The sequence below is a fragment of the Ovis canadensis genome, chromosome 1 (assembly GCF_042477335.2).
Source record: "Ovis canadensis isolate MfBH-ARS-UI-01 breed Bighorn chromosome 1, ARS-UI_OviCan_v2, whole genome shotgun sequence".
NCBI classification, from domain to species: domain Eukaryota; kingdom Metazoa; phylum Chordata; class Mammalia; order Artiodactyla; family Bovidae; genus Ovis; species Ovis canadensis.
In genome coordinates, this window is record NC_091245.1 from 255,999,396 (window position 1) to 256,027,248 (window position 27,853).

The 27,853-nt window shown below is 34.7% G+C and overlaps 1 protein-coding gene and 1 long non-coding RNA gene across 2 annotated transcripts in view; one reads left to right on the plus strand and one right to left on the minus strand.

Annotated features, from left to right (window-relative positions):
- STAG1 (STAG1 cohesin complex component) overlaps window positions 1–27,853 on the plus strand; it is a 472,075-nt gene that overhangs the window by 432,825 nt on the left and 11,397 nt on the right. Inside the window, exons 23-28 of the mRNA XM_069564764.1 lie at window positions 14,084–14,176; window positions 16,147–16,321; window positions 18,008–18,147; window positions 20,859–20,960; window positions 23,656–23,804; window positions 24,395–24,523. Of these exons, the coding sequence (XP_069420865.1) occupies window positions 14,084–14,176; window positions 16,147–16,321; window positions 18,008–18,147; window positions 20,859–20,960; window positions 23,656–23,804; window positions 24,395–24,523 (788 nt within the window). The remainder of the gene's footprint in view (window positions 1–14,083; window positions 14,177–16,146; window positions 16,322–18,007; window positions 18,148–20,858; window positions 20,961–23,655; window positions 23,805–24,394; window positions 24,524–27,853) is intronic.
- Window positions 1,742–27,490, minus strand: LOC138426576 (uncharacterized). The gene is made up of 4 exons (XR_011251705.1): window positions 27,339–27,490; window positions 17,157–17,200; window positions 2,499–2,630; window positions 1,742–2,097 (listed from the first exon to the last, which is right to left on the minus strand). It is a non-coding gene; the product is annotated as an uncharacterized lncRNA (long non-coding RNA).

A 27,853-nucleotide genomic window follows, 5' to 3' on the forward strand; every position in this document is an offset into this window, starting at 1 on the left:
TTAAAAACTGCTATACCGAAGATGTTTCGATAAATATACAAGAATCTTAACAGTGATTACCTCTGGGAAGTAGAAATTCTCTGGGGGCAGGCATAAGGAGAGAAATTTACTTTTCCATTTATACCTTTTGATACTTTTTGAGGGATTTTTTTTTGTTGCTGATATTTAAAGTGAATGTTAATATCTTAAAAGATGATTTTTAAAAACTACTACTATGAAAATTTTTTGATTCTCCATCTTCTAATCTTAAGTTTTGGTTTATCACAAATAACTCACTGAGTTGTTGGACTTAGATGAATGCTAAAAAAGTACTAGTATGTTCTGTATCTTACTTGCTGTTACAGCATTTTTCTGTTGTTTATAAATGTAATATTAAAGCTATAAAGGAATTTGAAAATAATTTGATGAAACCTATAAGGGGACATTGTTATTTTTACCTTGTTTATATTTTACATGTTATTAATTGTTTTAATATAAATGTTCTAATTTAATTAAATCTGCTTAATAATCCTATAGAGTGGATATTATAATCCCATTTTTACAGAAAAGAAACCTAATACTTAACAAAAATTGAGAGTTGTCTAAAATCACACTTATAGCGCAAGTCTCTGAATCTCAACATACTTTCTTTCTGTTACTACTCCTTAAAATCTTGTATTATAAAGCTTTTGATACAACTACTTTTTATGGAGTTTTGTTATAGTTGGTTTTTTTAAAAGCAAATTTTCTAAGGACACATTGGTTGATTCCTCACTGAACAATATCATTTGTCAGTTGTATATTGAAAAAGTATGACACATGGCAGTTTTCTGGGGTCATTCTGTATCCCTCAAGGCATTTAAATGAGAAGTTACCATGATTTCTAAATGGCTCAGTTTGTAAAGTCAGTGGCTTAGTTAAAGTATATGGAAAACTTTGCTAGTGATGCACCTGAAATTCTGTCCTTTTTTTCCCCCTTTAATTTGTTTCCTGAAATTTAAATGTAATACAGCAAACCCTTTGGGTCTATATATTTAACATTTGTAATATTGATTTTGTAGAGGTAACATGAAAGTCTTACTACATGAATTAATTTTGTTTTTTTTATTGTTGAATAACTGTTAATATAGAATGAGCCATTTATTTAGTGAGGAACTGGCCACCTGACTGCTGTTTTTCTCTGCTCATTGTTGTTATATTTATAGAAATTCATTTAAACCTCTGAAAAGGTCACTTATATTTTTAATTAATAAATTATGCATGTTTGGTTTTGGTATAAAATATAAGGTAGAATGGTTTTCATAAATTCGAGCTTTCTTACTTATGTGTTCATTATAAAAACTATATACATAAAATGAAATTTCCAAATCTTACTACCTGTTAATATTTTGATGTATTTTCTTTCAGTACTTTTTCTTACATACTTTTCAGTCATATTAAGATAATGATGTATTTATAATTTTGTGTCTCTTCAATTAACATATTCTTCATGTATTTAATGTTTATAGATAATATTTTAACATATGCATGATAGTACATAGTGTAGCTTATAATTTATTTTACTGCTCTCTTGGATATTTAGACTGTTTACACATTTTAAGTAATAAAATTCTGTGTGGACATTCTGGTGCAAAAGCTTGTTCTGTGTTTTGCATTTTTTCATCTTACATTCTTAGAATTGCTTGGTCAAAGATTGTACATACTTTTAAGGGTTAATACACATTACCAAATTGCTCTTTAATGAGCACTTCCTAAAATTTACTTTTCTTCTTTCTCTTTTGTCATGAACACTGTCATTTGGGGGATTATGAATGGTAGTTATATTTGAAGTTTAAATTCAAATTATAACTTAACAGTGAACAGTATTCTATAAAATGAAGTATATGAGAAGACTGTGTCAAGAACAGGATTAGCTATTTATTTAAAATGGTAGTCCACTGGGTTTCACCGATGGGTATTTCGTCTGTTACCCTAATTTCCAGAGTTGAAGCTCTTTAGCAAACTCACAGGCCATGCTCAGTATACTTTGCTCGGGTGCCCCCTAGTGCTGGTCCTGTAGAAGCAGCCTTCAGTTTCTCTTCTCTGTAGCAGAAAACACACTTCTTCCTTCAGCTCCTTCTGGACATATACAGAGACATTTAAAGAGCCAGGTAAATAAGAGTTAGGGCTGAACTAATATCCCTATTGCCTTTTTTGGCCTGGGGATCTAGAATTTATCCTCAGTTTTATTTTCCTCCTGGGAGGAGCTGTCCTACTGTCTGTAATCTTAAATTTGTGGTGCTCTCTGCGTTATCCTGCATGTTTCTATTCTAGACAGCAGTAGGAATAGCCTGGGGGAAACATCCCGGTATTCTGGACCCAGGCTTTATCCTTAAGTCTTCAAATTAAAGAAAATCTACATCCCTCAGGGAGCTACAAGTCAAATTATTACTGAGAAGTATAGCATACTTATTATGAAATTTGTTCCTCCGTTACACTCTTGACTGAAGGTTCTCCTCTGCAAATTTCAACTTGTTTACCTCCAAATAGTTAGGGTAAAGATGAGACTGATGGTGGCTAAGGCCCATGAGGAGAAATGTTCAACCTTGCTGTGTATGTCTTCTTTCTAGACCTCTTCCTCTCCCCTTCCAAGTCCTGTAGAGTATTAATATCTGTGAATAAGAAAGAGATAGCTTACTTAGGTCCTTGCCCCAAAACTCTTATAATAACAAAATACAGATAATACACCTCAGTCTGCAGAGTTTACTGCTTTGAAGGGGAAGGGAATGAGGCCAACAGCTGGCAACAATAGCTATCCCTCTAGGAATAAATTATACAACCATTTTGCTTCATTCTTTTCTAGATCTCCCCTCCCTACCTTTTTATTTCTTGAGAAGTCTATCCTCAATAACTGTCTACTTGGTTTTAGTTTTAAGCCTTTCCTTTTGACTGGTCCATGACTTCAGAGTGATTTTTTGATAGCTTTGTTTCTATTAATGTTGTGTCCAGTCTCAAGTACCTGATTGGCTGGTCTAGGAAAGTTAGGAGGGAAAGATCCAGGACTTGTTTTATATTCATTTCCTTTTCAGCTCCTCGAGGGTTCTTTTTTTTTTTTTTCATAAATCTGGAATACATAAGTAGATGGCTGTTTATACTAAACTCTCAACTTGTCCAAAATTTTATCTGACTCTAACATTCTAAAAATTTCTGGAAATCATAAGTAAATATGTTCAACTTAGAGGGGCATGTACAATTCATGATTCCAACATCTTATTAGGAATTCCATGCTGTGTTTGCAACCCTGTTCCTGGGCCTCTGCTTTTTGGAGCTTGCTTTCTGGTAAGGAATGCCTTCCAACCCCGTGACGGGACAGCATAAGGCTTCCTCAGCTTCCCTAGCCTGTCCATTTGGATGCTGTTTTTACTTGCACAGGGACAGTGGTCTTTAAAGTACTACTTTATAAATACTCTTAACTCCTGATTTATTTAACACCTCAGGATCTAAGCAGTGAGCCAGGACTGAGAAGATCTATTCTAAATAACCATTATTATAATGTAAAAATGTGTTTTAACTAAGTTTATTAGAGGCTGAAAGCAGTGTTAACAATATTTAATGCTGTGTGGTGTGGCCAGATATTTTTTAAAAATAATATTTAAAAAAGCATAACACTTCCCGCTCTTCAGTACAGAAATTGGAAATTTTTCTCACCAAAATTAATACTAAAGGAAGTTTACTTTCCTGTCAGGTCATTTATTTGAATAAAGGAATGTAAGTATTTAATATTATTTAATATTCCCTGAGTGATAAAATAATCACTTTTCCTTTCTGCAGTAGGTTTTTTATTTTGAAAATGTTTTTTCCAGTGGCCATTCTGTAATTACTAGGTATTTGTTTAAATGATTTCTTCTTGCTGACCCAATTTATATATATATAAGAAACTTTCAGTTTATAAATAATATCTTTCCAGCATTTTTTGTGTTGAAACATGGCCTTTGGAGTTAAATTGAGTTTGAAGTTTGGCTCCATTTCTTACCACCTGTAACAAAGGTACACAAATTACTTCATATTTGAACTTTAGTTTCCTAATAAGTGATATTCATTGCTGGATAGGGTTGTTGGGAAGATTAAATTAAAAGAAATGTTTTAGTCAGCAATAACTGTTGCTTTGATAACATTAAATTGCAGTCCTAGACTGTGCTTTCCTAATCTTCTCCCCTGCCAAAACCAAAAATTAAGGCTAAATGAACTGTTACATAAAGTTATGGAAGTACATAAACATGCTCAGTGTCTAGTGTAGGTTTGGAATATAGCATGGTAGATTTTGTCCTCCATCTGTATTTTGAAAAATTTGAGAATTCACATCTCTCGCTTTGCTCCTAACAGTCACTACTTTCCCCCGTCCCTCTGACTCCTCCTTTAGCTTTCTGCATCTTTGTACACCACAGAAAAGAGAAATCAGAAGAGTTTTGGAACTACAGTAGGCAGCTTAAGGGTTCCTAGATCAAGTGGATTACCCTTGAGGCAGTGGCAGGAGTCAGCAGGTGGGGATTCAGATCACCAAGAAAAGCAACACTGAAAACTAGATATTACATTTGGGGTTTTAAAATCCAGTATTTTACTGTTATTTATTCACAGAAGTGGCACACTCTCCTTATCTTCAGAAGAGAAGCTAGTAGCAGTTACTCGTGAATGAAAGCAGTTTCAAAGATATTCCATAGGGTTTACCCTATAGCAATGGTGAGGCTTTTGTCTCTTGCCCACTGATGTGTCCCAAGTGAATGAAATATGTTTCTGTCATATTTACTATGGATAATAAGTTAGTTGAGCTGAAAAATAATTTAATGAACCTTATGTTAATAATGATGCTAAGTACATAAAAGTATAATGCAATTTATATGTCCAAAGAGCTTTGTAGCCCAATACAAACTAGACAAAGTATATAGCCCATGGGGCAAATCTGACTAGACACCTGTGTTTGAAAGGAACGTTTTAATGAAACACAAGAATGCTCATTCATTTATGTGCTGCTTTCTTGTTCCAAAGGCAAACTTAAGTAGCTGTAACAGAAACATTATGACCCACAAACACTTAAATATTTACTATCTGACCCTATACCCAAAAGGTTTGCCAGTACCTGGCCTGGTAGAGTAACCCCTTGGTCTTGTTTTTAACTAGCTTAGTTTTGTGCCCCATTTTTTAATCACAAAAAATGTTTCACTAAATTATTAACAGGCTTTATTCTCATATTCTAAGATCTTTGGCCTGATCTAGGTCCTTATTTCACAACTTCCCATATTTTACTTCTGCACACTCTGAAAATGTACAATTGTCAGATAATTTTAGATATTTATTGCTAGTTTTTCCATGGCTTCAGTTTCTATGATTATCTAACCCGTATTTCATAGTTGTGGATAAAAGGACAGCCAAATGTAGTCTTCCTCTGGACACATAAAATTATGATGCAAAAATGAAAGGAAATCACCCATTTAAATCTGCCTGTTTGGGTCTTCCAGGGAGTTCAGTGGATGACTTCGCCTCCCAATTCAGGGGGTGCAGATTTGATCCATGGTCATGGAATTAAGATCCCACATGCCCTGTGGTATGACCAAAAAAAAAAAAACTGTCAAGATCTTTATGTTTTGTGTGTTTAGGAATTAAACCCTTATCTTTCCTCACTGACTATAATCATGTTGAGATACTTGGCTCTTTAAGGACAATCTGCATTTTTCTTCCCAAGATGTTAGGGTAAGTCAAGTTTGAGCCTTTGTACCTTTGAGAAAACTTCTAATATAGTTTATATGATAAATTCACTATCTTAATTGTGCTAGCCTTATTTGGGGCTCTTATTTGTTGAAATTTTGCTGACTAGGGTTTATTTTCAAAACATCATGTTCTTTAAGAGAGATTTCTTTTATTTTTAACAATAGATCACTGAAAAACTGAAGCTCTTTTAGCCCTTTCACATTTGAGCATATTGGGTTTCAATCTTCTGATTCTTGGTTTCACTAAATCTACAGGGAAGCAAAAGCTTCTCTTAGTGAAGCAACTTGCACAATGCATATAAAAGAACATAGCTAAGATATTATAATTTAAGTCTGTGTCATCTTCTCACTTGACTCTTTTGAATTCCTTTCCATAACTACTTAAGGGAGAGTGCTCTTAACCCCAAGCTGCTTTCTGAAAATAAGAGAAAATACTGGTTTCATCTAGAGGAAAGCATTTAAAAGGAAACACTGTATTCTTGGTCTATATTCTCTTATATGGACTGAGAGAAGAGATTACTGTTCTAACTCTGCCTTCAGTTTTTAACACTATAATGCAAGTACTCTGGCTAGAAAGAATTTAAATAGAAATCCCATCATGTTCAGAGTGTTAGAGGCACTCCCTAAAAATTTTAGTCACTTAAAATCACAGTCTGTTACAGATAAGTTAGCTCATGTGTTGTTCTTTTTCAGTGTCTTTTGGGTTGACCTGCATTTTTGTTTATATATTTGAGTTATCTGAGTCTCATATTTCTTATCTCTATAATGCTGCCTGTTTCTTCAGTATATTAATTTTCCTGCATTATAGAAAGTCACTATAGCAAAATGGTTAAGACTATAGACTCTGGAGGCAAACTGTTCTGGTTAATTTACTGCCTCACTTATAGCTTTGTCTTTGGGTCTGCGTTTAACATTTCTGAGCCTGTTTCTTCATTTGTAGAATTGAAGTGATAATATCCATACCCGTCACAGTTGAATTAATATGTGAGAAGCTTAGATTAGTGCCTAGTACACAGTAACTGCCAATAGATGTTAACTTTATGTAGTGTGAGATGCTAGCATAATGAGGTTTGTGGGAAAATTATAGGATGAATAAATAAAGCACAGTATTCTGAAATCCAAAAGAACTAAAATTTTGTTCTCAGCTGTTCAGAGGAATTTACTATTTGAGATTAGCTACCTCTGTTCAATATACAGTATCCGTGCCTGTTTACCTAAAATTGTTGGTACTTAAACTTCTCTCAGTGGGTTCTAACTGGTTACAATTAAGTTAACTTTCTTGAGCACTGAATATTGAAGTTCTGTCCAAATCTATGCTAAACTTAATGCTAAAAAAGCTTCTGTTTCCTTAGTTGCTTTCCATTTCTACATTCTTAAAATGCTACTGCTGATTACTAAGCAATCAGTAGGTTGCTTACCTAGTTGTGATGTTAAATTTACAACTTCTCAGATGGATTGGCAAGTAATCATTTTATATAAGGCACATCTGCTTTATGATTGACCTTTAAAGGAAACTTTTGTCTCCAGCTCCAGCAATGGCTGATTCCCTAGACGGCTTCAAACTGCACAGTAACCATGAAATTTAAGGGAATAAAAGAGCATTAATGCCTCCTGGCATCATTTTTAACTATATTTATTGTGCAGTAAAATGAACACATTTATTTTTCCCTCGGATTGTGCTATCATCTGTATTATGTATACTTGGATATCATTCAGCAAGTATTTACTAAACATCTGCCCATGTGCCAAACACTGTTCTAGGTACCAGCAGGAAGAGTGAGCATTCATCCTTTGAATACTAGGTTTACCAGTTAACACCTGTATGTTCTCATTTGAGTGCCTAGATTAATTCAGCAGATTCACAGAATGCCATAGAACCTCAGAGAATACATATTTCAACCCTTTTGTTTATAGATTTTTAAAATCTGTAATCCTGAAATACAGTTTCTCTAAGGTCTAAACTAGTTCATAGCATGGCTTGCATTTTGTTTTTCTTTCAGTTATTTATTCAACAAACATTTTCAAATCTTTTCTAATGAAAAGGACAACAAAGACCCCCCAAAGACCTCTCCAGTAGCTGTCCTATTTTTCCTCTCACTCTTTACAGTCAGACTTTTTTGAAAGAGTTGCTTGCTTGCTTATCCTTTCTACCATTGCAGTTTTAAGCCCTTTTAATTCCTTTGAATGAGTGTGTGTGCTCGGTCATGTCCAACTTTTTGTGAGCCTATGGACTGTAGCTTGCCAAGCTTCTCTATCCATGGGATTTTCCAAGCAAGAATAATGGAGTGGGTTACCATTTCCTACTCCAGGGGATCTTCCTGAATGGAGAGAACCTGTATCTCTTGTGACTCCTGGATTGGCAGGCAAATTCTTTACTTCTCGTGCCACCTGGGAAGAATTGATCCCTTTGAATTGTAATGCTGGAGAAGACTCTTGACAGTCCCTTGGACTGCAAGGAGATCCAACCAGTCCATCCTAAAGGATATCAGTCCTGGGTGTTCATTGGAAGGACTGATGGTAAAGCTGAGGCTCTAGTACTTTGGCCCCCTGATGCAAAGAGCCTGCCTACTCATTGGAAAAGAACCTGATGCTGGGAAAGATTCAGGGCAGGAGAAGAAGGGGATGACAAGTGATGGTTAGATAGCATCACTGACTCAATGGGCATGAATTTGAGCAAACTCCAGGAGATAGTGAAGGACAGTGAAGCCTCGTGTGCTGCAGTCCATAGGGTCGCAAAGAGTCAGACACCACTTAGCAACTGAACAACAGCAAAGTTCTTTTGAAGAGCTTTGCTGGTGGCTCAGTGGTAAATGCAGGAGAAACAGGTTTGGTTCCTTGGTCAGAAGATCCCCTGGGAAAGGAAATGGCAACCCACTTCAGTATTCTCGCCTGGGAAATCCCATGGAGAGGGGAGTCTGGTGTGCTGCAGTCCACAGAGTCACAAAAGAGTTGAACACAACTTAGCAACTGAACAATCCCTTTGAAAGTGTTCTCCCCAAGGTCACTCATAACATTATTGCTTTATTCTTGTAATACTTTCAAGTCCTTTTCTTTTCTCTTGGTGACATTTGTCATCATTAAACTATTCTATTCATTATTATTGTTTAATATTTTTATTTGTTTGTTTATTTTTTAGCTGTGTCAGGTATTAGTTGCAGCAGGTGGGATCTTCATTGCAGTATGGGGGATCTTCAGTCCAGCACACAGGATCTTTTGTTGTGTTGCTCAGGCTTGTCTGTAGTTGTGGTACCAGGCTTAGTTTCCCTGAAGCCTATGGGATCCAAGTTCCCTGAACAGGGATCAAATCCGCATCCCCTGCAGTAGTGTATTTAAGGTACAGTTCTCAAGGTGAATTCTTAAGCACTGGACCACCAACAAAGTCTCAATTTTACTCATTTTTAAATGTTTCCTTTTCTTACCTCTGGGATGCCATATTCTGATTTTGTTCCTACTTCTCAGACTATTTCTTAGATTTCTTCATATGCTTTTCTTTATTATCCATCTGTTAAGTTTTGGTGTTCCCCAGGGTACTTTTGTCAGCCCTATTTACATATTCTCATTTTAAAGGTCTCATCTACTTCCATTGTTTCTAAATGCTGAGGATTCCCAAATCTTTTCTTGCTCAGATTCTTTACTGTGGACTTTGAACTCATCCAGCTGACTATTAGACATCTTTAGTAGGATATTGCCGGGGGGAGTGTGTAATTTCCTCAGTTCTGTCTCACCGCAACAAAAACTGGAAGCAGTGGGTGGACCAGTGTTACAGTTCAGTTCAGTCGCTCAGTCGTGTCTGACGTTTTACGACCCCATGAACTGCAGCATGCTAGGCCTCCCTGTCCATCACCAACTCCCGGAGTCCACCCAAACCCTTGTCCATTGAGTTGGTGATGCCATCCAACCGTCTCATCCTCTGTCGTCCCCTTCTCCTCCTGCCCTCAATCTTTGCCAGCATCAGGGTCTTTTCAAATGAGTCAGCTTTTCCCATGAGGTGGCCAAAGTATTGGAATTTCAGCTTCAACATCAGTCCTACCAGTGAACACCCAGGACTGATCTCCTTTAGAATGGACTGGTTGGATCTCTTTGCAGACCAAGGGACTCTCAAGAGTCTTCTCCAACACCACAGTTCAAAGGCATCAATTCTTCGGCACTCAGCTTTCTTTATAGTCCAACTCTCACATCCATACATGACCACTGGAAAAACCATAGCCTTGACTAGACGGGCCTTTGTTGACAAAGTAATGTCTCTGCTTTTTAATATGCTGTCTAGGTTGGTCATAGCTTTCCTTCCAGGGAGTAAGCATCTTTTAATTTCATGGCTGCAGTCACTATCTGCAGTGATTTTGGAGCCCTGAAAAATAAAATCAGCCACTGTTTCCACTGTTTCTTCATCTATTTGCCATGAAGTGATGGGACCGGATGCCATGATCTTAGTTTTCTGAATGTTGAGTTTTAAGCCAACTTTTTCATTCTCCTCTTTCACTTTCATCAAGAGGCTCTGTAGTTCTTCTTCACTGTCTGCCATATGGTGGTGTCATCTGCCTATCTGAGGTTATTGATGTTTCTCCCAGCAATCTTGATTCTAGCTTGTGCTTCCTCCAGCCCAGCATTTCTCATGATGTACTCTGCATATAAGTTAAATAAGCAGGGTGACAATATACAGCCTTGACATACCCCTTTTCCTCTTTGGAACCAGTCTGTTGTTCCATGTCCAGTTCTAACTGTTGCTTCCTGACCTGCATGTATGTTTCTCAAGAGGCAGGTAAGGTGGTCTGGTATACCCATCTCTTTCAGAATTCTCCACAGTTTATTGTGATCCACACAGTCAAAGGCTTTGGCATAGTCAATAATGCAGAAATAGATGTTTTTCTGAAACTCTCTTGGTTTTTCAATGATCCAGCGGATATTGGCAATTTGATCTCTGGTTCCTCTGCCTTTTCTAAAAACCAGCTTCAATATATGGAAGTTCACAGTTCACGTATTGCTGAAGTCTGGCTTGGAGAATTTTAAGCATTCCCCATGTAATTTCCTCAGTCGCAGCAAAAATTTGAAGTGATGGATGGACCGGTGTTATAGCTCAGTTTTATTGGCAAGCAAAGGAAAATACACCCTCAGGTGTGAGGGCGGTCCAATCCAAAATACAAGAAAAGAAAAGCATCAATTCTTCGGCACTCAGCTTTCTTTATAATCCAACTCTCACATCCATACATGACCACTGGAAAAACCAGTGTTGGAGAAGACTCTTGAGAGTCCCCTTTTTGGCTCCTCTCTTTATGTTTTCTTTCCTCCCTCTGAGCCTGCCCTATGTAGATTGGGCTAGCCAGAAGGGCTGTTTGTTTTACCTAAGGTCCTCACTCCTTCGTTTGTTCTATTTTCGCAGACTTTTCCCTTCCTTGTCTTTTTGCCACTGCCATTTTGGACTTCTTTTTCCTATTCTCACTACCTAACGATATCTTTCAGCATTTGCAGATCAGCATCCCTAAAGCCAAACTTGTTACCTTAGCATTTGTTCCTGTATTAACTATCTTGGTGACTTATACCATAATCTATCTAGTAGGCAACTACGTAGAAATTAGGAGTCACAGCAACATCTCTGTTCCTGTTAGCTCCTCAGTTCAGTTCAGTCGCTCAGTTGTGTCTGACTCTTTGCGACCCCATGAATTGCAGTACACCAGGCCTCCCTGTCCATCACCAACTCCTGGAGTTCACTCATACTCATGTCCATTGAGTCGGTGATACCATCCAGTCATCTCATGCTCTGTCATCCCCTTCTCCTCCTGCCCCCAATCCCTCCCAGCATCAGAGTCTTTTCTGATGAGTCAACTCTTCACATGAGGTGGCCAAAGTACTGGAATTTCAGCTTTAGCATCATTCCTTCCAAAGAACATCCAGGGCTGATCTCCTTTAGAATGGACTGGTTGGATCTCCTTGCAGTCCAAGGGACTCTAAAGAGTCTTCTCCAACACCACAGTTCAAAAGCATCAATTCTTCAGCACTCAGCTTTCTTCACAGTCCAACTCTCACATCCATACATAACCACTGTTAGCGCCTAAATTCTATCAATTCTGCTGCTTTAATTTCTCTACACTGTGTTAACATCTTTACTGACAACATTTTATTTTTAGGCCCAATATTCTATGGCATCTGTTAATATGATGAACTGTAGGATGATGGTTTGAAGCATAAGCTTTAGAGTCAGATGGCACTAGGTATGGATCCTTACTCTATCACTTAAAATCTGTAGATGCTCTGAACCTGTTTCCTCCTCTGTAATATAGGCATATTAATCACTTACTTCATAGGGGTGACTGTGAGACTTAAATTTATGCCTGTTCATCGTCATCCATTCAGTTGCTCAGTTCAACTTTATAACTCCATGAACTGCAGCATGCCAGCTTCCCTGCTCTTCACCATGCCCCTTAGAACACAGCATTTGGTACATAATAAACCCTCAAGAGAAGAGTGTATTTATTAATACTATTAAGATTTTATTTGCTATTTTACATCTTTCTCCCTTTTCGTTGAGTATGATTCCTTAGCATAAACTTTTAGCAACCTCATGATAAAAATCCTTACTCATTAGCTCCTTATTGCTGACAGGATAATAGCCAAGTAATTTAACATGGCATTTTATTTTTTTTAATATAAATTTATTTATTTTAACTGGAGGTTAATTAATTTAAAATATCGTATTGGTTTTGCCATATACCATATACACGTGTATACAGGTATACACGTGTTCCCCATCCTGAACCTCCCTCTCTGTACCATCTCTGTGGGTTGTCCCAGTGCACCAGCCCCAAGCATCCAGTATCATGCATCGAACTTGGACTGGCGATTTGTTTCATATATGATATTATACATAACATGAAATTTTAAATTGTATTCCATTTAAATGGAAATGGGTCCTCTTTCTCTTGTTTTCTGTCACCACTCTCCTCCCATTTGCACCCCAACAGTAGTCTCTCAAAAGCACCTCCAGGCTTTTGAACATTCTGTGCCTTCTGAAACACCTTTCCTTATAGGTAGATGACTTTTAGTTGTTCAGAACTCTTTTTAGCAACCCTGCTGTGACTGCTCTTGACTCTGGGTTAAGCTTTCCGATGTAAGAACTCCTTAAATTCTTTTGTGACTGCCTATTCTCTTGTCTCTTTCCCCTGTTGCTTTATGAGTTTTTGAAATTAAAGAAGATCAAGAAATGTTGAGGTTTGATTGTTGGATGTTAATCTACAGGAACATTAAAGTTTCTGGAGACAGTGTCCTATTTACTACTCTGCACAAGAGGGTCTTATTCCTTCAAAATAACTGCACTCATTTTAGCAAAAGGAAATATATGTAATTTTTGAAGTATCATTATTTGGGATGTGAAGATTCCAAAAAGGAATAAGTACTGTCAACTATGCAAAATAGAAAAGCTTAAAGAATCTTAGTTTCATAGAATACTTTTTAAAAGTTATTTCTATACCAGCCTATGCTCATTTAATTATTATTCATTACTATTTTAAATGTCAGTATAATACTGAGTTATCTGCATGCATCTTGCTTATTAATCATTGAATAGAATATGAGCTCTGATATCAGACAGTCCTGCTTTCAATCTTTGCTACTAATAACTACTTCTTATAATCAATATAAATATTAAATTATACAACAGCCCTCTTACCAGTGCCTGGCACTTTATAGGGACTTGATAAACTTAAATTTCCTTTTATAGTTTTCCAGTGTTTCATATTGAATGTTGTAATATGGCCATCTGATTAAAACCTATTCACCTATCCAATCTTGGATTAAAGCCCGTCTTTCTATGAAGCTGTCTCCAACTCAGCCATGTCTGTCTGCTACAATTAGAGTTGATACCAAAAAATCAAACAATTACTCTATGATTGGTCTAACTCCCTGCTAAAATATTAACTCTTTGAGAACATGGACACTATCTTAAAGTTATCTTTTTGCCTTGGCATTTTGCCGAATGCTGAGAATATGGGAAAAATTCAGTACATGTTTATTGCTTAATTGGTTTTTTTTTTTTCAGATGCTGCTGCACTTCCTCATTTTACTACATCTAGTATTTGTAATAGGAATGACTATCAATTTTAATACCAGCCCAAGTAAACCATATTTATAAAGGAAATATGTTGGAGGAAATCATACTGAGCATTCCAAAGCGAAATTGAACAGAGTATTTGGGATTATCAGTTTCGCTGCCCCTTCCATTAGGATAACTAGGAAATTATGATTTGGTTCCCAGTGATAAATTTGGTTTTGTGAATTTCCTTAACAATAAACTGGTTCGGCTATTTTCCATTTATTATTTCTTCAGTTTTCAAGGATACTATAATTCATGCTTGCAAATTTGTGTCTTACAGGAGGACTTGTTGGTATTGAGGAAAACAGTGAAGTCCTTTCTGGCTGTTTGCCAGCAGTGCCTATCTAATGTTAATACTCCAGTGAAGGAACAGGTAAGAGACTGTCAGTTAAGAGCCCTCAATATAAATAATTCAAATGCATTGAAGAAGCATAAGAAGATGTAAATTTTTTTAAGATATAATTTTTTATGGCAGTTCTTAGCATGTAGTTTATCTTATTGGACCTGGCATAAAAGTATAGATGTCTAAATATTTAAGTTATAAAGTAAGCTAACAAACTTGTTATACATCTTTGTACCTTGGCAAGTGAGGTCAGGTTTAAGTTTAGAATTCTTAATTCTTATGAGTTCTATACCAGAACCTGAGGATTCTTTACCAGAATGGGAGCTTCTTAGGGTCCACTTTCTTCTCATCTTACCTTCAGCTCTTTCCCACACCAGGTAGAACTTCTCACATATGCATGTGAACAGTTTAACCCACATATCCAAACTGTCAGCATCACTTCCTTAAACAAGTTGTTCCTTAACTATCCTGGGGCCTAGGGGTACACACTGGGGATGCCGTGTGTCTCAGAAGGATGCCTGTGTAGCCCCTCATAGTAGAATCCAGTCTGTGAGGGCAGGAAGTTCCTGAATCCCTGTCTCTGGACAAAGATATAAAGTTGGGGTGCTGATGGGCATATCCCATTGGGCCAACAGATTTCTCACCCTTGGCAAGGGGTGTAGACCAAAGACAGTCAAAGTGAAGCCCAAGGCAATACCATTTTCACAAAGTGATTTTGTAAGCTAAAACTGTTCTGTTAGGAAGAGCTTCTATTAAAAAAAAAAGATATATCTTTTCCATGCTGTTTTTTATTCTGATGTTCAACTAGAAAGCGTCTATATCTAGTTAAAGAATACAATAGTACTTAACCCTGTGCTATCTCATCTTACAAATAGGGTATTTGTAAGGTCTCTTCTTTATTAAGTTATCAGCATCTAACTTAAAATGGGAACAGAGATTATCTTTCCTAAACCTTATTCTCTAAATTTTCTGAACTTAACCAGTACAATCTAAAAGTATGTAACTCAGGACACTGAAGCCAGAAATTCAGTGTTTCTGCATCATCACTGTTTGGTGACATGCAAAAGTATGGCCTCGGTTAAAAATATACATTTCCCTAGATTCCTTTCATGCTCTCCTCTTTTCAAGTGACTTGTTTCTAAATTTATGTATTTCATGGTAGTGTACTTAGAGCATGAATTTCCGTGATTCTTGCTGGAGGTAAACAGCCAAGTATACAACCATCTCCAAATATATACCAAAATTGTGTTTTCCACAGAAGTCAATTTTTAGAGAGGGGTGAATGGATTGTTTTAGGGTGTGAGAGCCCTCAGTTATTCTATAACAGTAAATTGATGACACAAGTTCATTTTGTACCATCCATTAAATAGCAATGGATGGCAATATAACTGTAATGTATTCTCTATGGGAAAATATATTGAAAGTTCTTTATGTGAATACATTTGTTGGGAAGCTTTGCATCACTGTTTTTTATGTGAATGATCTTGAATCCAAGTTTAACCTATGGTTCAAAATTTTGTTTTACAGTAGATTATTAAAAGAAGAATCCAAAATGGTAGCTTACAGATTTAATGTACTATATTGTAATTGATTGAATTATACAGTTTAATTTTAAGATTTGTGCTTATTTTTTTGCTTATGCAGTATACGATTGATTTATAATCTCTGTCATTAATATAGTAATTCAGTTTGTGTTTCCAGAGTTGAATTCAGTTCATTTTTTGTAAGTTCAAGTCAAAAATCTCTTAATCGTTTTGAGTTAATACAGCCAAATTAAAAAATAGTTTATATTTAGGGGAAGTGAAGAGTCGTAAATATGACTAGTATATAATGAGAAAAAGTAATTTTATTATGTTTGGAAATTAAAATTAAGTAGCTGCAGTTTGAATACTTAGCATTTCTATTATGGTACCATTACTGAACTGCATTTAATTTAGTATATTGTCATTTGTAGCTACTACTGTACAATGTTTTAGTGATGTATTTCCTTTTCATTCCAGGCTTTCATGCTACTCTGTGATCTTTTGATGATTTTTAGCCACCAATTAATGACAGGTGGCAGGGAGGGCCTTCAGCCTTTGGTGTTTAATCCAGATACTGGACTTCAGTCTGAACTCCTCAGTTTTGTGATGGATCATGTTTTCATTGACCAAGATGAGGAGAACCAGAGCATGGGTATTTGCAGCTGTCATCTTGTCAATATTGATCTTGTCTTAACAACCTCAACAGATTGAAGAAAAAATTTCCAATTCAGTCCTAAAAACTACTACAATTTCTCTCTTTTAAACGAAAGTTAATACAATCATATAAGTCAGAAAGCAATAATAATAATATACACAGTGAAGTGTCTGTCCTTTAACATAGTACCTTAGAGATCTTTTCCCATCACTAAGTACAGAGAGTTCCTTATTCTAATTCTAATAGCTATACTGTATTTTATTATTTAAATATAGCATAATTTATATTATTCATCTCATATTGATTTATATTTGACTAGTTTCCAGTCTTCTGCTATCCTAAGCTATACTATAATGGATCATTGTGTACATTTGTCATTTCCCACATGTTTGAAATGTATGTTTAAGATAGATTTTTTTTTTCTAATAGAACTGCATCCAGGTTCACAATTTTCTAAAGAAAAGCATCTGAGTTCCTTTCTGTTCCTGAGGAGTGATCATATATTACTTAAATTAACAAAACATGACTCTAAGATACTAAATGCTAAAAGAATATTATGAAACCTCACCAGTCAAAATTGTTCTGAGCCTACAGGATGAAAACTTAGCAAAATAAGACTGAATATAAATAATTATAAATAAATACTATATAAAATAGCTTATTTGTGAAATAGATGATTTAAGCTCTCTTAAGTAAGATCTGTGGCATATGAAATCCACAGATCTACCTGGTGCTATTGGAATGTTCTTTATTTAACAGAACATTTTAGAAAATACTAGACTGTGAAAAAAGGATCTCTGAGTTCATGTTAATCTTAGGAGACAATATTTACCTGCTGCTTGTCCTAAGCAAAAAGATTTCCAACTTCCAAAAGCACTGGTGTTTCACAACAGGACCAGGTAATAGAAAGGGAAGAGAGAAGATGAGAATAAGTTATTTTATGAATATACATGTAAAGAAGAGAAAAAGAACACTCTCTCTAAATAGCAGGCCAAGACATGAGAGGGTCAGTACAGAACCTGAAACAACTGTGTCAACTTTTATCATCTGGAGACTTGTGGAAATATTTTGAAGGGGATTAGAAATAGATAAACCTGAGAATCTAAAAACTGAGGAATAAATACTACTTGTTTGAAAGCATTTGATAATGATTTGTTTTAAAAAATATGTATGTACATAACATGGTTTGCAAAATATACTTTATTTCTCAGCTTCTAATGTAACCACGTTTAAGACAAGAACTGAAAACTAACTCCTTCATGTAATTTCCATTCCTCCCCATATATATATCTAAAAGAAAACTTTTCCCTGTGTCTTAAATTTTTCTGTAAATTTCTTCTCTGTAGAAATAGATTAGCACATAAGGAATATTCAGAAAAAAGGCAGCATTTTAAAGGTAAAAGGACAATAGTATTGTTATCACAAAAATCTGAGAAAAAAACCTATATAACTAGTCTTTGCTATGATAATCTCCTAGAACCTTAGTGCCTAGTGTTTAATAAATATGTAACTAAGTATAGCACCCTAAAATAATCAGTACAGCTAATAATTTTTATCCTATCTAAAACTAAATTGTACCTATTTGTAAAGTTATAGCCTAGTTATTTGTTCTACAGATTGTCTACAATGTTTTACCTTGGATAAAGGGCCAAAGTTCATAACTAATTTATTTTCTGTGGTTAGAGGGTGATGAAGAAGATGAAGCTAATAAAATTGAGGCCTTACACAAGAGAAGGAATCTACTTGCTGCCTTCAGCAAACTTATCATCTATGATATTGTTGACATGCACGCAGCTGCAGACATCTTTAAACACTACATGAAGGTATAGTTTCATAGTCTTTTTTTTAATGGGTCAAGGACATTGATTGATTGATTGATTGATTGATTGATTAAGATAGTAGCTTCATATTCTTGTTTTTCTCATTCCACCAAGTGCCTTAGAAGTTACTGAAAATGAAAGAGTAGTGAGCAAGCTAAAATTGACAGCTTTTACCTAAATATTATTGATGGTTTTCTGACATATTTAAAATTTCTCTTTTTTATGAGTTTTTTATCACTATATACCATTATATCAATTCCATGAAGTACGAGTTCCTTACGTTTATAAGAAAGAATGCTGTTTTGTTTTCTTAAGGCCTTGGACCCTTCTTATGGAAGAAAACGCTCTCTCTTCCCTATGACATCTCTCTCTCCTGATGTTTATATGTGTGCCTACCATGCTACCTGCCAGGCACTAAAGTTAACAAAGATTTTTCAATTCCTTCTCCAAAGTGGTCTAAAGCTGGAGACAATCAAGTGATTAGACAATTGCATTTCTACAGTGTAGAGAGATATGTATAGGGGTCCCTGGAAATATATAAAATAGATGCACTCTGAAAAAATATGAGGGTTAATGAAAACTGTTAGACGTGCCTTTTGAACTAAGTCTGAGATGAGAAGCATTCATTAGTCAAGCAAAGAACTAGTTAAAGGACTTTTAGGCAGATTGGGCTACTTGTACAGAGATAAAGGAAATTGAGGAAAATGCAAGTAATTTGATATAGCAACATAGATTGCTTATGAGAATGGAGCTAGAGGTAAGATTTAAAGATATTAAATGAGGTTAGACCTTATATGTTTTGTGAGAATGTGGGATTTTTTCCTCAGGAGGTACGGAGATATCGAGGGTTTTACACCATTCTGAAAAGTATCTGACTTCCTGGCTGCTCTTCCCAGAAGCTCCATTTTTTTCTGACACTCAAAAAAAGCAGTCCTCAAAAATCTTTATGATAAAACCTAACAGGCATACTTATCGGTATATGTATTTTTGCCTTGTTTTTATGTCAGAGACAGTATTTTATTTTGCCCATGTTCAGAATATTGTGTATGCCATTCATTCACTTGTGTCTTTGTCCATGTTTGGGCTCCATTCTAGTTATGACACAGTAACTAAATATTTTGCTAGACAACTCCAATGTGATGAGTACTATGTTGGTAGCCAGAGGTTTAAATAAGACATAATTTCTGTAGTATGGCAGTTATAGATTACAGAGAAACTGAAATGTAAACATTATATAACATGCTAATAATGAATAGCTGCCTATGTTCTATGCCATTTATATTCAAGAGACTGCTCTAAGGCTTTTATATTATCTTTGTTGACTGCATTAACTGTGATTTAGGAAATCATCATTTATAGAAAAGGAAATCAAGGCTCAGAGAGGCAGAGTAACTTTCAAAGATCACACACAACTATTAAAGTAGCAAAAACTGACATTTGGTTTCTTTAACTTAAAGCTTAACTCTTTCCACTAGATATAAAAACTTCAGCATGATTATTGTGGTGATAGATGTATAAATTACAAAGCAAGCACAGATATATGGACACTTAAGTGAGCAAAGGACAGGCTTCCAGTAGTAATATCTAAATAGGGCTTGGTTGGATGAATATGAGCTTACCATGGTTTTCCTTGTCGTCCTTCAGCAGTACTGTCTTGGGTTCAAGAAATAGGCTTTATCTAAACTTTTATCATCCTTAGCAGTTTTTACAAACCTGTGTTCATTATAGGCTTTAATTTTTTATGAATATTTTAATCACTGTTTACTATTCTTTATATATCCTTGTCTATTTGGCTTTTTGTCTCATTTCTCTATGTGATTATTAAAAATCGGAATTTTTGTTGATCTACCTGTTGAACTACTTTAGTGTTCTCATACGTCTTTTTCTCTTTGTCTTCACTGAGATAATTTTTAATTGCACTGAAAAGATGATTCTTTTGAGATATTTCCCCTTCTTTTGCTTTCCCTTTTTTGTGTGTGTGTGCTTCCCATCATGGGTATATACCCATCTTCTTGAAGATAAAATGCAATTGTCAAGCTAATATACTCATTTCTTTACATAGGTTATAGGTTTTAGGCTTTAGTTGGGAAATAACATCCAGATTTAATAGTCTCAGAGTTTCTCCAAAGTATTTACTCACAGGGAAAACTCTTTAAATCCTGTATCAAAAAATTGAATTATAAAATTAGTTGAATTTTTCCCAATCACTGTTGAAGAAATCATTTTTATTTTTTATATTATATATAATAGTAAAATACAGACATTGTGAGGGGAAATGGGTACACAAAAATATTTAATGAAAAGTTAAATCTGTTACTGTAATCTACCCTTCCTTTGTTTAGGCCCTCTCCCCAGAAGTAAGCAATTTTGACTGTTTAGGTTTTAGTTCTTCAAGATATTTCTATCAGAGTTCTGTTTCTTGATCTGGACAAGTGGTGTCTGTTGAATCCATGTTGTAAAGAATGAGTAATTTTGCTCACATATATCACTTCTCCTCTTTGAATTTCCCAGTTTTCTAGTTTTATTATTTATTTCATAATTTTAAATGTCCAATGGGTATTTTTTTAGCATTAGACAATATCTTTTAACTCTCATTAGGTTTTTAACATTAAAAATTAAACATGTCCTTACTCTCCTTTCCGTTTTTTTCACCAGCCTGTTCTTTATGTCATGAAATGTCAACAGTTTTAAAACTGTGTTTCTTTTCCTTACAGTATTACAATGACTATGGTGATATTATTAAGGAAACATTGAGTAAAACTAGGCAAATTGATAAAATTCAGTGTGCCAAGACCCTCATTCTCAGTTTACAGCAGGTAAGAAATTTGAAGGAAAAGAAATGAGTAGTATTAATATTATTGAGTATTGGCATGTGCTTATTATTATATGCTAGTTATCTTACCTCATTTAAATTAGATCATTATATTACTACATTACTATGGATACTTTCTGGTACAAAGATGTGTTATGTGTCTTTTCTTTAGGAAGACAGTCCTATAGTTTACATTTCAAATGGGTGAAATCCTAAGGTGATCTACTCTTAGACCAAATGAAATGCCAAATTGGATATTTAAAAAGTGATCGTTTTTAAAGAACAAATATAAAAATACATTTTAAAAGTATTTAATAATTAAAGGGGCAACAGTAGTATCCAAATAAGAAAATATGTCACGTGCATTTCCTAAAGAAGATTCCTAATAAATGCCTAGTATTAAAGTAGAGATGAGGGGTGGTAGTGGCTATAGGTATATATGTATGTATGTATATATTTAGCCTTTGATAAAGGTCAGTGGGGAAAGGATCAGCTCCTTTTTAATAGGTGATGGGTCCATTGACTATGTATTTGGAGAAATGGCTATAAATAGCCCTACCAAACATGTAGCCAAAATAACTACTAGGTGGATTATATATATATGTTAAAAATTAAAAGTTTGAAAGAATATAAAAGGATATTTTTATATACTGGAGTAGAGAAGTCCTCCAGGAGAGAAGTCACAATGTAAAAATTGATTATATAATATATATATAAACTTAAACAGCTTTATACATCAACCAGCACTCTGAACAAAATTGAAAAACCAATGACAGATTATGGGAAAATATTTTTAATCATACATAGCAAATCCTACAAATCTGTAATAAAGGTAAACAAATCCCATACAAAAGTGAGCAAATGAAAAAAGCCACTTTTCAGAAGAGGCAACTTTTCCTTTAAAAGCAGTAAACATGTGAAAAAACATAACTTCATTAATAATTAATACAATACAGATTGAAACAAGGAGATATTTATTACTGCCAAATAGACTGGCAAGAATTAAAATGATAGATATACCAATGATTGTTAAACATACACTAAGAAAAAGGTCCTTTGTGAAAGCAATTTCTCCTACCTTCTTGGAATATAATTTTGCAGTATATTTCAAAGTTTAAGATATACATTCCTTTTGAACCAGTTTTTTCCTACTTAGGTATCTGCATAGATACATTCAGGTACGCACAAAACCATGTATATGAAAGACAGTTTTATTGCAACAGTCTGTGTAATATTGCAAGATTCTAAATACTCTAAATGTTCATCAACATAAGACTAGTAAAATAAACTTATTCTGAAATAGCTAAAAAAATTGTAAGACAAAATATTAAGTGAAAAACAGCAAGTTTCAGGACAAAATATAGTGCAGTACCATATAAACAAAAATTAAAACTTTATGTATGTGTAATATATTAATGTGTCTAAATTGATCTAAAAAAAACTTTCAAACTTTAACCCTAACATTGATTACCTTTGGAGAGAAGAATGATATATAATGGGAAAGACAAAAGAGAATTTTACTTTGATATTCCTTGAATTTTATACAGTGAAATATATTCTTTGTACTTATTTTGAATGTAAATTTTAGAGTTTAAGGCTATTGTGTACAAATATCTCTGAAAACATTTTAAAGTTTAATGATTTATAAACAATTACTCATGAATAAATTTGAAAATCTCTGGAAGAACTGCTGTTTCTAGTCATGGCAGAGTAAGTAGTTTAAGCCAGTCTATTGCTAAAGAAACATAAAAAGGTAGACAACATAATTAATAGAAGATAAAAGCTATTTCAATGAACTGGTGTGCCTAGAGTGAATTGAGAGGTTGGGAGGTGAGGAAGTAAAGAAAACAAATATAAACAGTATTTCTCAGGAACGTTGTATAAAGAGAATGTGACAGATGCATCCGTAATTGGCAGAGGAGATGGAATCAAGAAGTTAGGGTTGTTTGTTTTTTAAGATGCATGCATCTAACAGAGAGGGAGTAGTTAATGATTCAGGAAAAAGCAGTACACAGGACCAAACCACTAAGTAGGTAAAGGGGGTGAGATTCAGTACATAAGCAGGGAGTGGCTTTAGATCAGAGCTTGGACTGTTCATTCTCTCATAATAAAAGAGGAGGCAGATACATGTAAGTGTCTAACTTTGGTGGCAGAATGACGATGGCTTTTATATTCTTTAGTATTCCAGAGTTTTTATTCTGTTATTTTGATGCAATACATGTAATGTGTATGTAATTATAAAACCCGTCACTCAGTTTTAGAACTTTTTTGGTATCTTTTGTCATTGGATGGGAAAAAACATTTCATATATCTTAATGATCTTCTTTTACATAATGTAATGAGTGAAAACAAAGTTCTGAACCCTACGTTTTATATATTGCCATTCCTGTGAAAACAACAAAAAGAATACATAGTATATTTTTGTAAACATTTTCCCCAACCCAAAATATGTTCCTTTTGGTAGAAAAATAAATTCTGGTTTGCATGTAATCACACAACTAGCATGAAAATGAGCTCAAGAAATAGTAGATAATAGTAGATGACTTGGAGAAGGGGAAAGTGTGGCTACTGTTAATACAAGAAGGGAAATAACATATCTTACCGTATGGCTTTTAAATATTTTTTAAATTGTATTACCTATTCTAACAATAAATATTTCTTAGCTATGAACTTTTTCCTCTTTTTTTTCTTTCTACCAGTTGTTTAATGAACTTGTTCAAGAGCAAGGGCCCAACCTAGATAGGACATCTGCCCATGTCAGTGGCATTAAAGAATTGGCACGTCGCTTTGCCCTTACATTCGGATTGGACCAGATCAAGACACGAGAAGCAGTTGCCACACTCCACAAGTGAGTGAGCTAAATAAACACTGTTATACACAATCTGGCTTATTGAAACTTACCAAAAAATTATTTGACCAATTTTTTAAAGTAATAAATGTTAGACTTTTCACAGAAAGTTTTAACAAAATATTCTTGTCACTTTTATCAGTGAGAAAATGTTGTGGGAGACATACATTTAAAAACACTGTGCATCCTCATTTCATAATTGAAAACTGAATGATAAAAAAATTTTTAAGTACCTTACAAAAACTCTTAAGAACCAAATTTTCTGACAATCTCTGTATCTTTCCAGGGTATTCTATTACCTCTGAAAGCTACACAGAAATTTAGCTTTGTGGCTGCAGAGCTATTTTTTATTTTTTACAATGTAAGTTTTGAAATATAACTTCAAAACATAAGTTGTTTTCCACTATAAATACTAAAATTAAATATTATCATGCAACTATGTCATGCAAATTATTACTTTACCATTTGAGTTTATTTTTACCCTCAGTGATGATTTTGCTGCCTTCCCAACTGTTTTTTTTAAATTCTAGCCTATTGAAGAACTATACTAGCTATTTGGAAAAATAAGACAATATTTTCTCTTATTTCAGGGATGGCATAGAATTTGCCTTTAAATACCAAAATCAGAAAGGACAAGAATACCCACCTCCTAATCTGGCTTTCCTAGAAGTACTAAGTGAATTTTCATCTAAGCTTCTTCGGCAAGACAAAAAGACTGTGTAAGTTGCACGTTGCAAGACAAGTGGTTTTATAATTTTTGGAGAAAGAAATGGCAACCCACTCAGTACTCTTGCCTGGAAAATCCCATGGATGGAGGAGCCTGGCAGGCTACGGTCCATGGGGTCGCAAAGAGTCGGACACAACTGAGTGACTTCATTCCCATTATAATTCTAAGTGTTACAGTTTTTGAAGGAAATTAATCATGTAATTACATTGATAACTTAGACTCTGATAGTTTAAAGGACTATAATTTTCTTTTAAACTTTTATATAGTTTTTCTTTGCTTACCTTCAGTACCCTAGAATTTGCAAGTGGGAATGATTTCTTATTCTTTTATTCAAAGATCTGTGAACACTAGCTTAACCATTGTGGAACACTTTCCTCTTTCCTTTTATATTAGTTATAGTTCAGTTTTTTTTGTATTTGACTTGTTTCCATAAAATCAAAGTCCAGTTGGCTTATAGTTTTCTTCATAACATAATAGTCTTCTATTTTCTCTTAGTTCTGTCCATTACTACAAGTGGGGTATTGAAGTCTCCAACTATTTTTATTGAATTGTTTCTCCTTTCAGTTCTCAGTTCTCAGTTTTTGCTTCAAGTGTATTTTGGGACTCTGTTGTTAGGTTGTATATATAATTGTTATGTCTCCCTGGTGGATTGGTTGACTCTCAACTCTACTGCCTTCTCTGTCCCTAGAAAATTTTTGTCTTAAAGTCTGTTTTGTCTGATACTACTGTGTAACCACTCCAGCTCTATTTTAGTTACTGTTTGCATAGTATAGCTTTCTTTCCCCATCCTTTCACTTCCTACCTTTGTTGCCTTTGAATCTAAAGTATGTTTCTTGTAGACAGCATATACAGGCATACCTCAGAGATATTACAGGTTCAGTTCCTCACCACCACAAGAAAATAAATATTGTGATAAAGTCACGTGAATTTTTCGGTTTGTCAGTGAGTGCATAGAACAGTTGTATTTACACTCTACTGTAGTATATCAAGTGTGTGATAGCATTATGTCTTATAAACAATGTTCATACCTTCATTTTAAAAACACATACTGCTTAAAAATACTAACCATCATCTGACAATGCAGGCTTACTGCAAACTTTCAATGTGTAAAAACTGAGGTATCTGAAAAATGCACTAAAGCAAAGCACAATAAAATGAGGTTATTTGTTATGTTCTATGTTATTAGGTCACGTTATTTGTTTTAAAACCATCTCTGCCATTGATACGTTGTTTTCTGTATGTCTGTCTTTGATTTTTCCCTTTTATTGCCTTCTTTTATATTAAATAGATATTTTCTAGTATAACATTTTAATTCCTTCAGTCCTTAATTATATTTTTCAGTTCTTCCTTACTTGTGGATGTGAAATACCATCTCTATCTCATATCATTTCCTTACTCCAGTACATCTTTGCTGTCACCCACTTTTTTGTGTACATTGTTAAATATACATTTCTGTGTTATTGGCCCAACAGCACAGTAGTGCATATTGTTTTATACAGTTGCTTTTTAAGTCAATGATAAGTAGGCAATTATATTGTTCTTTATGACTACCTGGTAATTACTCTTCCACACTCATAGTTTTTTCATATAAGTTCAGATTACTTTTTGGTGTGATTTGTTTTTAGCCTGAAGAACTGCCTTTAGTATTTCTTGTAAGGCAAGTCAGCCACCAACAAATTCTCTATACACTTTCGTTCATCTGAGAGTGTTTTTATTTCCTCTTTACCTCTGAAGTATAGTTTTTTAGATACAAGATTCTTGTTTGATAGTGTTTTACTTCTGGCATATTGACTATGTAATCCTGCTGCTTTCTGGCCTTTACTGTGTCTGATGAGAAGTCAGCTTTTAAACTTATTGGCGTTCCCTTGTTTGTAATCAGTTACTTTTCTCTAACTACTTTTCTAGATTTTTTAGTCTTTGACATTCAGCATTTTCATTGTGATGCATCTCGTTGTGGGTCTCTTTGTATTTATACTGCTTAGAGTTTGTTGAGCTTTGAGGATGTGTTGATTGTTTTTCATCAAATTCTGAAGTTATTAGCCATATTTCTTCAAATTTGCTTCTACACCTTTCTTCTCCTGGTACTCCCATTACACATGTCAGTGTGTTTAATGATATCCCACATTTCTCTCAGGCACTGTTCATTTTTCTTCACTTATTTTCTCGCTGCTCTTCAGATTACATAATCTCTATTGATATATGATCAAGATTATTGACTTCTGCCAGCTCAAATCTGTTGAGCACCTTTAATGAATTTTTAATTTCCATTGTTGTACTCCAAAATTCCATTTGATTCTTTATCATTTCTATCTTCTTATTCATGTTCTCTATTTAATGAGAAATTGTGTTATTATGGGGCTTACTTTTAATACTTCAGACATTGTTTTCTTTAGTTCTTTGAATACATGTATAATAATTGCTTTGCACTGTTTTGGGCCAAGTTTTCTGTTGCTTGCTTTTTTTTCCTATATATGGGTTACATTTCCCTATTTCTTTGCATGTCTCATAATTTTTTGTTGAAAAGTGACCATTTTAAATAACATATTGCACATATGATACATCATGAGATAACAATTTATCTACTCATGATGTTCATTCTTTATCTCCCTAGAGATTAAGGTGATTGGTTACTTGGTTGTTTATTTGTTTAGAGACCTGCACCAACAAACTCTGTGAGGTCTGTTTCTCTTGGAGTATGCAGCCTCTACTGTCCCTACTCAGATCTTTATTCTTTGTTTTTTATCATTTAACCTGTATTAGCCTCTCAAAGGTTGTGCTTAAACCTCCTTAGCAAGTTAGATTCTTACCTTTTATGGTTGGAGATGTGTGTGCCTTTTAAAAGCTGCAGTCACAATTCAGATTGTTTACTTTGCCCCATGGTCAGTCAGGAGACCAGCAGCTTAGAAGCTTCCTCCCTGATTGCTCCTGAGAAGGGCAGCCTTGGGCCATGTACAGTTTTCTAGACCAAGAGGGAAACATGTGATGTAAAGTATTTATTTTATTTAACTTTACTTTTTTAGAGCAGTTTTAGCTTCATAGCACATGTGAGGGGAAGGTACAGACAGTTCCCATCCCATAGACTCCCTAGCATCCCCCACTCTCAACATCTACCACCAAAAAGGTGGTTTTGCTGGGGACAGGGTATGCCACTCTCCACACTCCACCATTTTAGAAATCCTGCCCTGTTTGAACGTTTTAAAAGAGAATCAGTATCCTTTTTGAGCCAAACTTCTGATTATTTCTTTTAACATTGGTATTTCGAAACAAAAAAAGGAATAAAGGAAGAAACACACATACACCCTTAGTAATACATTGCTTATTC